Here is a 16,983-nt window from a genome sequence, read left to right on the forward strand (position 1 = left end):
AACCATTTCCTGTTAGCTTCTCCATCTCTGCTTTAAAAGCTTTCCCAGGCTGCTAGTTACTCCTGAGAAAATGTAAAAATGATGTGTTTTCATTTATTTCACTCACCAGAATAATGTGTTTGAGAACCCCCTGCATCTGGGGGGAAACCCTGAACTTTATGTTTCTAATCCCACACAACATTCACTCCTTAGTTTATCACAAACCATATTTTTGTTAGAAGCCAGGGAAAAACACCTGCTTCCTCCACCATAACCATTTCATCATATATACTTTACCTACACACACCATGAACGAGTCATTTTCTCTCCATTCCCAATGCTTCCACACAAGTCTAAGTCACTGGCACTTTTTACAAACATGAGTATTAGGCCACTCCAAATATCACTGGAAAAATCAGTTTACTTTTTTAATTGCATCCAACTCAAGTCCTCCAGGCAGTCTGCCAACTCTTCATCAATAAGATCATTGTCACATCAACATCTCTGCCTTCACTCAGGATATATCCCTTTGAGCTCACTCTTCCCTCTTCACTTAGATAAATCTTTCCAAACAGCAGGTAGCACTTTTTGACGAGTTGATCCATAATAATTCCTCCTTTTCTGAAATGCTGTTTGTTGCCCTTGTGGTCTCAACTATACTGTTTAGCACATAACCTGTGTAGCTCAGTGTCAGTACAGGTAAACAAGCAACAACCAGCGTTAGCACAAAAGGGAGCAAGGTTCCAGCTTCACTGCTGTTTCCAGCTGTGTGTCATGACGACTCAGCTTCAGATACTTCTCTGATGAAGTGAATCATGTGGCTCGTATCACTGCACTGGTAAAATTATATAACATAGGCAAACTGTGAAATATCTCACACAGTGCCTGACACCTGTGGCAGACTGCTGCAATCTGCTGTGCACTCACTCCATAACTCCAAGGGGCACCGTCATATAGATCAGGGTGTGGGATGCCAGCACGTCCAACCATTCACAATGGCACCCCCTCGTAGGCTAAGCAGGCAGTATTATTACTGCTCACTTCACGTATTTTGATCTTTCTTCCCAGGTAAATTGTAAGGGTGAGATGGCAAGAATCCTCAAGTCAATAATTTAAGGACTCACTTAACAAACATTTCCCTATTCTTCCTGACCTATTGGCTTCTGTGAAGTTGAGTTTTGACCTACGTCATTGGCTTTCATTAAAAGAGTGCATTAAAAATATCAGCCACATAAAACAAACTGCTGCTCCTTTTGCATGGATATGTTGATGGGCACTGCCCTGCCATTTCCTGGTGTCGCCCATTTGAAATCCAGCGAGAGAGATTTATTTTAGAACTCAGGCCAAGAAAATCTTTGCTTCTCTTAAGAAACATGTATATATCTCAGAGATGCTGATAAATATGTACTGGGTTACATTTCCTTTTCTATTTGGGCCGTCAGGAAGCTGAAGTCTAAACAGAATATTCCACTTCAGTAACTAAATAGAGTCTTAGCACCTGCTTACCTATGACTCCTTTCCCCTGGTGGTCTATACTATCTATTCTAATATAGCTTCACCTATAAATTTACCTCCTAATTTACCTCCAGTATTTGTCTCCTTCTTCCTTTTGGTAATAAAAGTTCCTGAGTTTCAGTTGAGCACACGATGCCCAGGGCTCATGGATTCCCAGCCTCCCTTTCACTAAATGACTAACAGGATGTCAGTAGGAATGATGTCTACAACGTCTGGGTCATGCCCTCAAATGGAAACTCTTTACTCTCCTCTTCCTCTTTCCCCTCCTGGGGAGCTATGACTTACATGGTAGTGGAAGAGGCCAATGTCCTAGGAGAGACAGCAAAAATATAGGGGGATCCCTAGAAGACTGTCAAGCCGTACCCCACCAGATTCCAGGTTGGGCCTCCTTAAAAATAAACTTTCTATCTTTTTTTAGACTGTGCTATCCTGGTCCTTCTTGCTATTTTTAGTCTGTGCTATCTTGGTCCCATCTGAATCAATACCCTACCTACTATACCCTGATCCCAAAGTTTTATTTTTATGTATAAAGTATACCTATTTCCATGTATATTTCTTGAAGCTATTTCCACTGCCTTTGTTGTATGAATGGAGAGAAGAAAGTACAAAGAAATTCAAGAAAACATCAAATGACCCTATGCCTGGCCACACCTCCTTCCATCCTGGTCTTTTCCTGGCTATGGGGCTTCAGCTGCTCCTTCTACATGGATGCTTCCCCACTCCAGTGGAATGAAGGGTTCAACTTGCCATTCACCACACTCTTTCTCGAGGAGGCTTTCTCCAGCCTCCCAGTCTAAAGTTGCCATCCGGGCGCTTCCTGCCATGGCTCCCTATTTTGACTTTCTCACAACTCCTTTCAATATTTGATTTCACTCCTTTGAAGATATCTATTTACTTTCTTGCTGCTTCCCCTACTCAAACATAAGCGCCACAAGAGATGTTTTTGCTGCCATATTCCTCAACCCAAGAATAGTGCTTGGCATATAAAAGGTGCTCAACAAAGTATGTCAAATAAATGAAACAATCGATCAATTTAAAATAGCTGATGTTCCCTATATTTTCTGATTAATGGCTCTGTTCCCTCTGTGGAGATGAAAGGGAAAGAAGAACTAGCAGGGGTCCTCAAACTTTTTAAAGTGGGGGCCAGATCACGGTCCCTCAGAGAGCTGGAGGGCCGGACTATATGAACTACTAATTCCTACTGTAACACCTCGGCTGCGCTCACTGCCCAAAAAACCTGGCGGGCCGGATCAGACTCCTCTGCGGGCCGCATGTGGCCCGTGGGCCGTAGTTTGAAGACCCCTGAACTACAGTATAATTTTAAAATTTGACTTCAGGATTAGGTGGTTGAGATTCAAATCCCAACTCTATCATTTGCTAGTAGGTTAAATATAATTCTCTAAGCCTCAGTTATTACATTTGGAAAATGTGGCATAATGCCCTAGCTTACAGGTTTGCAAAGATCAAATGAGGTGATAAATTTACAGGCATTTAAAATCATTAGAATGTTATGTAAAAATTATCATCTTAATAAGCTGGAACATGAATAAGGAAAATATCAGAAATTGAATAAAATTTGACATTTAAACAATAATTTAAATAACCCATGTGAAATGTATACATAGGATGTTTACCTTTTTGTAACTGGATATTCTCTGACAGATGTGCTCAACTTTTTCGCTGCAGAGGGCACTGAATTTACTCTGAAGTTCAGCAGGAATCACTTCATTTAAAGAGTTAAGGCTCGTGCAGTTTTGTACAAAATGATCATCACTTTTAGCTAAGGCTTCGAGAATCTGTAGGGACACACATGCAAAATGCAGAACAGAACAAGAAAATAAAACCTTCAAAATTAGCCAAGTGAAATGTTCACATTTCCACAGCACAGGTGACTTCCCAACGCTCCTCTGCGGCTGCCTAGGATTTCCATGCTTACCCAGCCCTGGCGGTGGAGGGATGGGCCTGTGTGTCTGGTATCTCCTTCTGTGCCTTCTGTTGACTATAAAAGACTCCCCTGAAGGAGCTGAGTGGGCTTCTAAGACATCTCGCTCGATAAATCAGCACACTGATATGGGCACTCAATGCCTATGTTACTCAGAAGATTTTTTTTTTCTTTTCAATTTTATAGAGCCACAAAAACTAAGGAAATCCAATAGAGTAGCCTCCTGACTTTCCCAGTACAGAGAGTGCATTTAACAAGTGTTTGCTGAAGGACTGAATAAATAAGAGGTCCTCTTACTAGAATAACAATCAATGCTACCTGCAGTGTCTGTGCTCTATCTGATAACAGCATCAGATAAAAGCGTCCTATTATGTATTCAATTTGTAAATCCTTTTGGCTATTTAAATCAATGGTGAGGCAGTGTGCGTGTGTCTGTGTGCATGTGTGCTTGCACACACATGTTCATACGAATACATACACACTCTAGATCACTGAGAATGTCTTATGAATTTAGAATTATTTGTCATATTTATATGTAGCATTTTTTATTGTTTAAAAATCACAGGGCTGATTACACCCTTACCTAACATTTTTAAATAATTTGTAAGAAATGTATAGATGGTATATTTATCTGAACTGCCTCACCACCTTCATTTCCCTTTCTTGCAGAATCTGGAGTGTGAGTTATTTATTTATTCCACTAATGGTTGTGGAATGTGAGAAATTTGAGGAGTTTTTCTACCTTTAATTTTCTTTTCTTCTTGTGTGCAGTGGAAACACATAAGTGTACTAAACTTATTCAGCATTCATATATAAAACAACCCATGTAGGTAATTTTGCAAATTTGAAATAGAAAATGAGATAAAATAATTGCAATAACTTGATCACAAATCTTACATGGATCCTCTTTAATAGTATAATGCAGATGGGAAAGGAGTGCATTTTTAAAATATAGATTATCAATAGATAGATATATAGAGTGGTAAATGTCATCAGAATGATGACATTTATTTTCTTTTTTTCTTTTTTTTTAATATATTTTACTGATTTTTTACAGAGAGGAAGGGAGAGAGACAGAGAGCTAGAAATCATCGATAAGAGAGAAACATCCACCAGCTGTCTCCTGCACAACCCCCACCAAGGATGTGCCTGCAACCAAGGTATATGCCCTTGACCGGAATTGAACCTGGGACCCTTCAGTCCACAGGCAGACGCTCTATCCACTGAGCCAAACCGGTTTCAACGATGGCATTTTTTTTTTTAAAGTTGACTTTCAGAATATAAAACAGAAACATAATTATTTTTAAAATAGTGTATTTATATTTCTATAATTATTTTCTCTAACTAACATCTTAAAAATATATATGCTACAGCCCTGGCCGGGTAACTCAGCTAGTAGCAGTGTCATCCTGTACAGCAAATGGAAGGGCACATACCTAAGTTGTGGGTTTGATCCCCAGTTGGGGCTTTTACAGGAGGCAACCACTTGTTTTCTCTCTCTCTCTCTCTCTCTCTCTCTCTCTCTCTCTCTCTCTCTCTCTCTCTCTCTCTCTCCCTCTCTCTCTTCCTCTCTCTCAAAAGCAATAAAAACATATCCTTGAGTGAAGGATTAAAAAAGTACATGATATAAATATTTTAAGTCTATCTTGATTGCCCATAAGTGAAACAAGAATTGAGATGAAGAAATAAAGGCAGAGAAGCTACTTGTCATCTTACTTACTTGTAACACCTGAATCCTCACAGGGTGATACAAAAGCAGACAAAATACTGAAGTTCTAACCTGTCGAGAGTCCCACAGGAGCTTGATAGCTCTCCCTTGTAGAGGATAATGAAAAGCAAGCACAGGATCACCTCTCACTTCCTACATGATTTATCCTTTTGGATGAAGACTTGGTTCCTCCCTCCCTGTCTTGCTGCAGGCTAAGGACTAAGGATAATATCCTTCACTACCAAGAATTATATAAATGTCTGAGGATCTATTCGTAAATCATCTCTAAGCTTTGTGAAATTTTATGAAATAAAGTTGAGACTTGCAGGATCTGAAATTTCTTATAATGTATTCCATGACTTCAAATACTTTTCCGAGAATTATGTACATTTAAAAAAAGCATCACCCAGTGTGAAAATCATCTCAAACGTATACACGATACTGAATTAACAAACACAGCAAACATATAAAATGCAGAGAAGACTGACAAAGCAACTAACACTCCCTTGGGCTGGAGTCCCATCTAACTTCCCACTGTGCTCCAAAAAGTATCAATAAAAAGGAAGACTGTACACATACTGAGTAATGGGGGGTGGGGAGAATTTGACTGAGCTGACAGCTGAAACGCATACAGCTCTTTACACATTTTAACATGGGGGTAAAGAACACAATCCCTTGTTCCCAGGATGGCCTTACCTTGGCAGTGAGGCTGAAGAAACCTTTGGGCTCGATCATCTTCTCCACCACGTTGCACTTGATGCCAGCGGTGCTGTCATACTCATACACAACCCCATATTCCAGGTGCACGTTATCCACCGTCAGGCTCACATGCTCCTTCTTCCCATCAATGATGGCCATGGTGTTGAACTTGTCAATCACCTCTGGAATAAAGACAATTTTAATTCAGCAAACTCATGGAGGATCTGTTAGTCTCTTCAAATAATTTGAGTCTCTTTGAATAATTTTTAAAGGAGTTCTTTAAAGGATGGCTAAGTTTAACGTGCTAATAAAGTATATACTCTTGTTAACTTTTTTAAAAAGAAGAACAGTTTTCAGAAATATGCCTGTGTTATCCAAATCTCACTACTCTATCTTCACATATCCCTTTGGATCTATGGACCATATGTGTGCCTATTTACACCACTATAAACATTTTACACACCATTTTACATTTTCTCATTAAAAGCATGCATGAATTAAAGTCAGCATTCTTGAAACTGCCTTAAACATTGGATGAATGTTTTCTGAAAGCAGGAAAAAAAATACATAAAGCCATATTGAGGAAGCAGAAAGGAGATGCAGTAATCATTTTTTCAGCAGAGAGGGTGCCTGAATTCTCCCAAATATTGTAGTATTTTCCAGAGAGCTCATTGAGAAAAGTTCTCATCTTTCACTATATTAACATTCCCATTTGGAACATCTTCTTATAGGTTTTGACCTATAATCAGTCAACTGATAAAAACAAAAACAGCAAAACCAGCTAAAATCTCAAGTAAGAAACACTGAGAAACCTAACAGTAAATATTAAATAAGAAAAATAGAATGTGAGTTTATTTAAAATAATTCTAGAAATCGTGGAAATAGCAAAAATAATTAAATCCCAGCATAGCTAGAAATCAGCTTCCAGAGCATCTCAATTCTTTCTACCTTTCACTGAGACAGCAATGATGATAAACAGAAACTAACTCTAAATAAGGGGAGTGGGGGGGGAGAGGAAAGTTCCAGGATGAGGTCCTGAGATTCATCTTCATTAAAAAAACAAGAGTTGATTTATCATAACAGTCTCGCTGTGCCTGCGAGGTTGAGCATTTCTAATACTGCCCGTGAAATGAGTGGCTCTTACCAAGTGGCCTTCCAGGAGTGGGGAGAAACAGCTTTTCCTAAGTTCCCCATACGAGCAGTGTGTATGGGGAATTCTCCACCTGTGCTGGTTTGCAAGAAACTAAAACTACAATAAAAATGTAGGGACACCCACCAAATATATAAGTGGAAAGATGCCAGGAAAATGGAAGAGAAGGTTCAAGGACTTCTGTGAAAAACTTTGGAAACAATAATTCAAAGCATTTGTCAATTGCCTCAGCCCCTTCACTCTTGGCAAAGAAGCTACTGAATATAGCAATCTGCTGGCTTGCTTCGCTGAGAAAAGAGATGCTAGGAGTCCTTATTAAAAGGTCTCTCTGTCTCTCGTTTACACATTAGTTTGCTTCTTTCATTACTATGAGTGCCTTAATACAGTAAAAGTTACTTGAATCAAGAAATTATTTTCAAAAGGACTATGGACCTTCTAAACTAGGGCTTCTGGAATGTAAGTGTGCATGCAGATCAGATCTTATTAACTTGGAGATTCTGAGTCTGTAGATCTAGGGTTGGCTGAGATTCTGGGACTCTCTCTTGCTCCAGGTTCTGCTGCTACTGGTCTGTAAACCACATTAGAGTAGTAATGTCTATACAACATCTAAACTCAACACCAGGAAACAAATTTATAACTGAGATTTGAATCCTCATTTACTATGTACTAACTTGGGCCACTCTCTTAGCCTCCATTTCTTCTCCTATAAAATGAGGATGGTGATAATCATACCTCATGATATTTTCTCTTTTGATGACTTTATGAGATAATCTATGTAAAAGACTTTAATAAAGTGACTAACAAAGTGTAGTAGTTATTCCATGTTAGCTAGAAGCTATTATTACTTAATGCATTTGACATGACATCTATTAGTAACAATGACTTAAGGAAGTGGCTTGAATGGGGAATGGGCAAAAAGGTGAAGGGGATTAAGAGACACAAATTTATAGTTATAACATAAATTAGTCACAGAGATATAATGTGCAGCATAAAGAATATAGTCAACAATATAATAACTTCATATAGTGATAGATGGCTCCTAGACTTCTCATGATGATCACTTCAAAGGCATATAAATATCAAATAACTATGTGTACATCTGAAACTAATGCACTATTATAGGTCAACTGTAATTTAAAAGAGCTTTGCATTCCCAAATGAACAATATAAGTGGCTTGAACATATCGAATTTTCAAAAACTGGCACACTGAAAAAGAATACTATGAACAAATAGTGAGAGAAGATGGAGCCCACCTTCTACTTTGCAATCAAAGGAATCCCCTGCTTCATCCCCGGGGGGGTTGGTGTTAGACTTTTGAAGGTCTTCTTGGGCGCTCTCGAGGCTGTTATACACCCACTGTATGGAATCTTGCTGGAAATGAGGAGGGGAAAAAACCTCAGTGGCATTAGTGCTTCCTAAACATGCATATCTGTTTCATAAACCTGCCTCAGAAGGAGGGCTGCAACCTTACTTTTCCTTCTATTTTGTTTAAAAATAATAAATTTTGAAAAAGAAAGAAAATCAGCATCAGAAACTAATAGAATGTCAAAGCCAACTATCGTTGTTTTACAAGCTGACCTTTAAAAGCTTGAAATTTTATCTCCCAAAAGTATGTTTTTAAGAAAGATATATTTCCCAAATACTTAAATGCCTCAATTATATCTTAAAATGAACTGTAAATGACATTTTTAATAAATAAATGTTAGATGAACAGTTTTCCAAAGAATCAAGCATCTATAATTGTACATACCCTTTAAGTGCTCTCCTAACAGTCATATAAATTTTAATACACTTAATGTTTTTTTTAATCAAATCAATAAAAAAAAAAAACTGGAATACCATCTTTCATCTCATTGGGTTCTTAAGTAATGTAACTATCTTTTAATCCTCCCATGTCATAAATCATCCTGCGTCCCTCCTCCACCCTGATCGTGCACCAGTGGGGTCCCTTGACCTAGCCTGCACCCTCTCACAATCCGGGGCAACTCAGGGGATGTTGGTGAGCCAGTTTTAGCTTGATCCTGCAGGCCGGGCCAAAAGACCCCACTGATGCATGAAATTCGTGCGCTAGGCCTCTTGTATTTAGATAAATGAGAGGGAGAAAAAGTGACTACCTAGTAAAGGTTTTTAGGGTTGTATTACTCTAAGTTTATACTTTTCCTAGGTAAGACGATAAATTGAATTGCACTACTGAAATGTGATATAATTTGTATTATCCATTTTTCTCTTGTTTATTAACATCACAATTGTATTTAGTTATATTATTGCTATGCATCATTAAAATACTAACATTTGATCATTCAAACATATCTTGGTAACCTGTTGTGGCCTCCTATGACCCATATCCCCCAGAATCTACACCTAACTCCTCCCACACTGACTCTGGGCGCAGTCATGTGATCTGATTTTCCCAAAGGGAGAGAGCAAACAGGATGTAAATAGAGAGTTGATCAATTGTAACATCCCCTCTTGAAATCCAGACACCATGAAGAAGGGAAGACCTGCTCAAGACTGGAAAGGGAGGCCATGTGGGGGAGTCTGGAGAGAGGTTAGCAGCAGCAGAACTGCAGGGCCCAGTCAGTCCCAGCAGAATGCAGACAAGCCAATGCCCTCACAGGAACTGACACCAATCAGCCCGCAGAATCAAGAGAAATAATCAACCACTATTGTTTTAAGCCACCGAGGGTGGGACACTCTGTTTTGAGGCAATGAATACCTGATCTTATTCGTTTTGTAAATGTTTGTATCCATTTATTATTTTTCTCAATCATTTTATTGATCCTCTCCAAGAAGGCAGGCTGGGAAAATAGAAAGGAGTAAAACTGAAATCTACTTAGCTACTTATTAAAATGCTGATAGAAAGGAAAGATTTGATAATTTCAGAAGTGCCCTTTATAAAAATTTATTCAATAATATAGTTCAATAGACATTTATTGAACTACTTACTATTAACCAGAATAACCTATGCACTAATGTGTGAATTCTAATTTGCTATGCTAATGTGACCTATTGGTAAGTAAAATTGATGAGCTATTTTCTTGTATGTGCAATATTTTGCAGGGTGTTGGGCCTGAACTGTGAGAAAACAGCCATTTATTCTTCTGATTTGGACACAAAGGCTTAGTCCCCAATCCAGAAAACAGGACTTCAGTACACATGACAGGAAAAAATGCCAAGCCTCTCATCTGGAGATTTTTTGCATTTAAAATCCTTTTGTATTTAGTGGATTAAACTTAATTTTCTCTTTTAGTCCATTGTGCACTTGCACATCATGAGAGAATAAGCTTTTCTTATAAATTAGGATTGTAATTTTATTTTTTGTATGACACTTGAAATTTGGACCAGAGGATAGTGCTGACAATTTTAAATAATGACAAGTATTTTCTTTTCTGAGCTAAATTCAATTTATCCAAAAGTCTACTGCAGACCCTATAATACACAGAAGTTTTTGTTTTTCACAAAATTCTAATAGTAAACATTGTAAGCATTTATAATTTGTATCTACAGACACAGAATGACCATCCTATATTCTCAAGCAAATACAAGGGTCAGGAAAATGGTTTAAACCTTTGGATCTCAATTTGATATATTTAAAAACTCAAATCCCAGGGCATTTTTTTTTAAACAGGTGATAATACTACAACAATGAAATGTAACGTTTAAGCACAATTGGTCATCACTCATTATTTTGACAAAGCAACCATGATGAGACTTACAATGCTGTGCTTAAATGTGAGCCTAGAACTGGAAAAACCACAAATATCTCCAGCACTTCCTGTGCTGTCCCTGGGGTTTCTATGCATGTTTGCACTCAGATCTGGATAAGCTGAGAGGCAGCTCACCTTGGTTGGCCTCCTGTACTTCCTGCAGGCCGTGACGTGTGCAATGACGCTGGCATGTGTCTCTTTGCTGACATTGATCCCATTGACTTTGATGATACACTGTCCAGGGTGAAGACCTGCTGCTGCAGCCACGGTTCCTTTAAATACACATGGAAAATTTCCAGAAAGTCACTTTAGATTTCTTTTCATCACATTTGCAATAAGGAGAGCAATTAAAAATATAATAAGCATCTGGCTAGTGTGTTTTTGATGATTTGTTTCTGATAGCAATGCTCTCTCAACATATTTCTGCTACTTAACGGGTCATTCAAACTGTGAGTAACAGAATATTTTCCCACCTCCCTATGAATTAGTTTGAAGGGGTATTGTAAAGTAACCTTTTTAATTCTAATCAGTTATTTTCCCTTTAAAACGTCTAGTCAGTCTAATTTTCTGAATATGCATATATAATGGCAAAATGAGAAAGCCAGAATTGTGCCTTATTTATCTTCCTTTAGTTTACAAAGATCTCTAAAAATTAAAATAGAGTTCACTTTCATTTTTAAAATGCCAACAATTAAAAGAAATTCTTAAGAAATCAAATCAAATCAATTATCAATTACAAGTGGACTGGATTTGCTAAGAAAAATAAGTTCAGGAACCAGAGAACTAAAGAATAAAATTAATCAGATAATATCAGCTGCCCATCATTTATTTGCATAGACATATGTTTAATTATGGAAGTGGCATATCCTAACCAGTGAGTTAAGATTTTCAGACCTTCCAGTCATTATTATTTGATATTCAAAGCACCATTAACAAAGCAATGAATATAATACAAATAACTACAAAAACTGTTATAAGTATATCAGAAGAGCCTTTCTTTATAAGCAATTTCCCCCATGAAAGAACTAACAAAAATCTTGAAGAACATAATTTATATTCAATAATTGTCCTCACTAAAATTCACTCCCAGAAATTTTAAGTGCTTTTTCTGGATTGAAGTGAGGGACATTTAAGGACTTTTGCTGGAGTGAGGGACATTCTCAACAGAAAGAACAACCTGAAAACAGGCGCTGTGTCAAGAAATAATCTGGACATTCAGGGAACTATTAGCAGCTGGGAGTGTGAACTCAGAACAGCAAGGATACTGGAGAGAAGAGCAGAGCCAGCTTGGGAAGTTCTGGGTGCTTTGCAGGAAATCCTAAGTCTGAACCTTACTAAATATGGAAAAGAAAAACATTTAAGAATTTTAAGCACAGAAGTGACATTATTCCCCTGCAAATGGACCATGGGTTATTGGAATTGAAGTCAAAAGTCAAAATCACAGCATATACTGCAATTTTCCAGACTGGAACTAAGGTAGCATTAGTCATAAAGGAGAGAATGAGATCAAGTATTTGATGTGTGATGATGGATATTGTGGAGAGGCTACAGTACCCAAGATCACTCCTGTGCTTTTGGACTCAGTGGCTGAGAAGATGGAGTCACTTAAATAGAGAATACAGAAGGTAAAGCTTTAGAGAATGAATGATAAGTTCTTTTGAGGAGAATGCTGAGCTTTAAAGTGCCATAGGGCCATCCTATATAATAAAGAGGTAATATGCAAATTGACAATCACTCCAACACACAAGATGGCCACCCCCATGTAGTCAAAGATGGCCACCACAAGAAGGCCAGAAGGAAAGGGCAGTTGTGGGCAATCAGGCCAGCAGGGGAGAACAGTTGGGAGGGACCAGTTCTGTAGGGGAGGTTAGTTAGGAGTGACCAGGCCTGTAGGGAAGGGCAGTTGAGGGCGACCAGGACAACAGGGGAGAGCAGTTAGGGGTGACCAGGCTTGCAGGAAAGGGGAGTTAGGGGTAATCAGGCCTGCAGGGGAGGACAGTTAGGGGTAACCAGGTCTGCAGAGGAGGACAATGCGGGGGGGGGGGGGGGGGGCGACCCAGGTCTGAGGGGAAGGAAGTTGGAGGGAATCAGGCCTGCAGGGAAGGGCAGTTAGGAGCGACCAGGCTGGCAACGGAGGGCAGTTAGGGGTGATCAGGCCTGCAGGGGAAGGCAGTTAAAGGCAATCAGGCCAGCAGGGGAGGGAAATTAGGGGCGACCAGACTGGAAAGAGAGGGAAGTTAGGGGTGACTGGGCCAGCAGGGGAGGGACGTTGGAGGTGACTAGGCCAGCAGGGGAGGGCAGTTAGGGGCAATCAAGCTGGCAGGGGAGCAGTTAGGCATTGATCAGGCTGGCAGGGGAATGGTTAGGGGTTAATAAGGCTGGCAGGCAGAAGCAGTTAGGGGCAATCAGGCAGGTGAGCAGTTGGGAACCTACAGTCCTAGATTGTGAGAGCAATGTCTGACTCACAACAGGTAGTTGGACATACCTCAAGGGGTTCCCGATTGGAGAGGGTGCAGGCTGAGATGAGGGACACACACACCACCCCCCATGCACGAATTTTGTGCACCCGGCCTCTAGTTATGTATATAACAAACAATTGGATCTGGGCGATAGTACACAGGAAAGAAATCTGGGCTGGAGATAGAAATGCAGAAATCCCTGGCAAAGAGGATCAACATGATTGTTTATGGAGAACAAGCAAAAAGAGAATAAAATATAAACAAACGTTTTAGTCACTACAATCATTTAACTTAAAATGCATTTTATAGTTTAGTAAAATGCATGGCTTGTAGAAATTCTTGAAGTAATCATATGGCAACAGGCTATAAAGCACACAGATCATTTTTAAACCTGAAAACTCACATCTTTGAATTAATGACAAAAAGGTAATTACTTGCTGTCAGAAAAAAAGACAAAGAGATGCCCTTAAAATCATTGTATCCTCTGGCTAAACTGAAGCATGCAGAAAAGTGATTTTAGGAGGCATCATTCGTTATTAACGATTTAACAGTGATACATATGCCCTACAATTTTTAAATGTTTTTTCTTAATATTGTTTTAAGGCTATATACTGCTATTGAGTTAATACAGTAAAATATGATGAGAACATTCATAACAAGATTGTGTACATTTTAAACAGATTCTTGTTTAGTGAAGAATGAATACATGCTGGGAAGCTGTTCACCATGCAGAACGGCTTTCTTACCTCTTCCCACCGCATGCACAACCGATGGGCCATACCCCCGGATCTGGAATCCAAGTCCATCGGCTGAATCTGGGATTTTCACTGTCCTAAAATCAACCCGAAAATAGGGTAAGACGACTTTAAAACACCACAACCGGTTAAAAAAAATAGTTGTCCAAACTTTTATTTATTCTTTCAATAAATTCATATTGAGGGTTGACGCTGTGAAAAACAGTGGGTTCCAAACCCTCGAGGGAAGCATCAGGGTGCATGCCCTCAGAAAGGCACGGAGCAGGCACACACTGCAGATTTCTCGCTTGCCACAGTCATTGCAACTACAACCTGAGTCAGGACAGGCTCCGGGCTCAGACACTCCTCATTCTGAATCCTCTTTTAGTCACTTGATTATTGGATAACTTGAATGAACTCCTTAACTTCTCTGAGTCTGAGTTTCCAGAAAGATGGTAGTGTTAAAACTTACTTTGCAATGTATCGGTGGAGACTAAAAGAGATACCACTGGTCTACTGCCCTGCATTGCGCCATGAGCTAGGTAGGTATTTAACAAAATGGAAGCTCCCGGCTTTTGTTTACTATTACAAAGAAGACATCAGTGCACACTGTAAAATTTCTTTGCTAACATTAACATAAAAGAAACAGAGTTAATACATTTCTATCTGTTGGGAACTCCATCAAAAAACAACTAAGAGCCAGTTATAAAGAACAGATGCATCAAGCACTACATCAAAGCAATTTAAGAATATGATTAATGTTGGTATTTATCCAGTGGTATTTTTAAAAAAATAACACAACAAAATGTAAACCTGCATAAGTAAAAAGAAATTTTCAATGAATCCACATGGAAAAGATGAAGGGGTTGGAAAACTTGAGTAAGCTGACATGGCAAACCAGGGAGGGATGTCCGATTTGGCACTAACAAATCAGCTACTCCTTTGAAGGAAGCCAGAAATCAGATAGTGACAATGAAAAGCAGAGAACAGGAGATAAGATGGAACCTCATAATAAAAATGAGTATAATAAATTGCGGTAGAGAGCACAGACAAATGAATACGATGCAATAAATTTTGATGGATAGCCCTTGATGCTCAAGAAACAAGTGTTCACCAAAAGCTGCTGAATGAATCATGAAATACAGGCAGCAGTACTTCTTCAAGGGCACATTAAACAGTCTAACGTCTTATTTGTAATTTATGAGATAGCTGTTGGAGCTCCATGGTGCCTAGAACATTGGAGAAAGCCAGATAGTGCATTTAGACCTAAAGGCAGGGGCTGGCACTGCCACCTAAAAATAACCCAGGCAGGCATTCAGGCATTTGGGGATTGAAATGCACATTGCCTGTTCCAGGGGACCTTGAAAGTATTATCACACACTAGGTTATACACTAGGAAGTGATCTGCATATTGGTGAGATGGAGATCAAAGAATAAATATATCCTTTATCCTTAATTAGATAACTTTTTTGGTATATAAAACTGTATCTGCTTTCTTTGAACAGAAACTTATCACTAAAATCTGTCAAATATAAACTTAAAAGAGAAAGAAACTGAGGAGGGGAAGGGGAATGAATACATTTTCTGAGCATAAAATAAATAAATAAATAAATAAATAAATAAATAAATAAATAAATAAATAAAAAACAGAGGTAACTCATACTTCTATATATTACCAAGGAGAGCTCCCTTTGACTGAAATAACTTAGAGCTTTCAGACCATGATGAATTATTGTTCTTTAGGATTGTGCAGAATTCTTGGTGGCCTCTCAATCCTTCTTGGCAATGTTTTCTATCCTAATATGGCTATGGAAGCTGACCCAGCTCTAATCTTCTAGAAGATTATTGTACCTTTCTTAACAAAATGTGTACAAAACACAAAAGATGCATTTAGTCATAAAATGGGGACTCCCTTCATAAAATGATCTTTGGAAAATGTTTACTGGTGGAAGCACTACGGTGCCTATTAAATTTATACAACAAGGATGCTCTATTTCCTGTAGAAAATAAGTGCCTAAATTATCTTCTACAAAGCCTGCAAAAAAATTCCTTGTGTTGTCTTTTGTAAAAAGCAGCTAGATTCTAAAGAAAAATTCTGTTGTATTTACCTCTCGCATTTTTGCTTTTCCCCCCAAACAGGATACTTAAAAAAAAATATGAGAGTGATTTATATGAGTCATACATTAGAATAAGGACATAAAGGGATGGTTATAAATTTTGAACAAATTAAAAAGAAAAAATGAGTACTCCATCCTCAAAACAGCTTTAAAATACAATATAATATGTGCTCTTGATGTAACAAAGCAGAAATGGGAAAATAAAATGAGAGAACAAAAAAGCATCACAGATCAGATAACTGGAGTATATACAGTATTATGGGCTTAACATGTCACTAAGTTCTTATAAACCTAAATTTATTTAAGTATTCTTAGCAATTCTGTAACATAGTCACTCTTATCATCCCCACTTTTTTATGGTTGAGGATGCTGAAGCAACACAATTAGCAAACAAGTAGTGGATGAGAGGCTTGATCTTGGACCAGAAATATCAGGGTTCCAGCTACTGTGCAACAAACACTGTGGGAAGAAACAGATCCACGTTCCAACCCTGCTCATCTAGCAACTACTTCTAGGACTGAGGATTTGCCCTATCTAGTTTTCAAGCTGCTGACTCCAGTGACCTCTACCTGTTGAAATGTTTGTGATCAGTGGACCAGTATTTATAGGAGTAAATTAGGGATTAAGACCCCATGAGTAAAGCTAAAGAATGCTACTGCCTTATTCCATTCCTGTTAAATGTCCTCACAATGTCCAGAGACAGGCAACTAGGTTAACCTTATCCTAGGTGGGTTGGATAAAGGGGGAGCACTAGATCGTAACTAGTTTTAGAGAAAGATGACATTGTGATGGTTATCTGCTGCTCTCTAGCACAAAGTCCCTCTAAATTAGTAACTTTAATGAGGCCCACTCTTTCGGACTCCTTAGTAAGCTATTGGTAGAAACATCTACCTTGATGACGTTGCACTATAGAATGTAGCCCATGACACTGCACTACAACTCTTAAGATAAATAGTGCACCCAACTTTGCTG

General features: G+C 38.6%; 1 protein-coding gene across 1 annotated transcript in view; it reads right to left on the bottom strand.

The window, feature by feature from the left end:
- PREX2 (phosphatidylinositol-3,4,5-trisphosphate dependent Rac exchange factor 2) overlaps window positions 1-16,983 on the bottom strand; it is a 209,633-nt gene that overhangs the window by 84,768 nt on the left and 107,882 nt on the right. The window contains exons 19-23 of the mRNA XM_084864341.1: window positions 13,907-13,992; window positions 10,837-10,973; window positions 8,248-8,365; window positions 5,841-6,025; window positions 3,129-3,290 (exon numbers count right to left, since the gene is read on the bottom strand). Of these exons, the coding sequence (XP_084720467.1) occupies window positions 3,129-3,290; window positions 5,841-6,025; window positions 8,248-8,365; window positions 10,837-10,973; window positions 13,907-13,992 (688 nt within the window). The remainder of the gene's footprint in view (window positions 1-3,128; window positions 3,291-5,840; window positions 6,026-8,247; window positions 8,366-10,836; window positions 10,974-13,906; window positions 13,993-16,983) is intronic.

This window comes from Pipistrellus hanaki (genome assembly GCF_964339955.1).
Source record: "Pipistrellus hanaki genome assembly, chromosome: 17".
Lineage (NCBI taxonomy): Eukaryota > Metazoa > Chordata > Mammalia > Chiroptera > Vespertilionidae > Pipistrellus > Pipistrellus hanaki.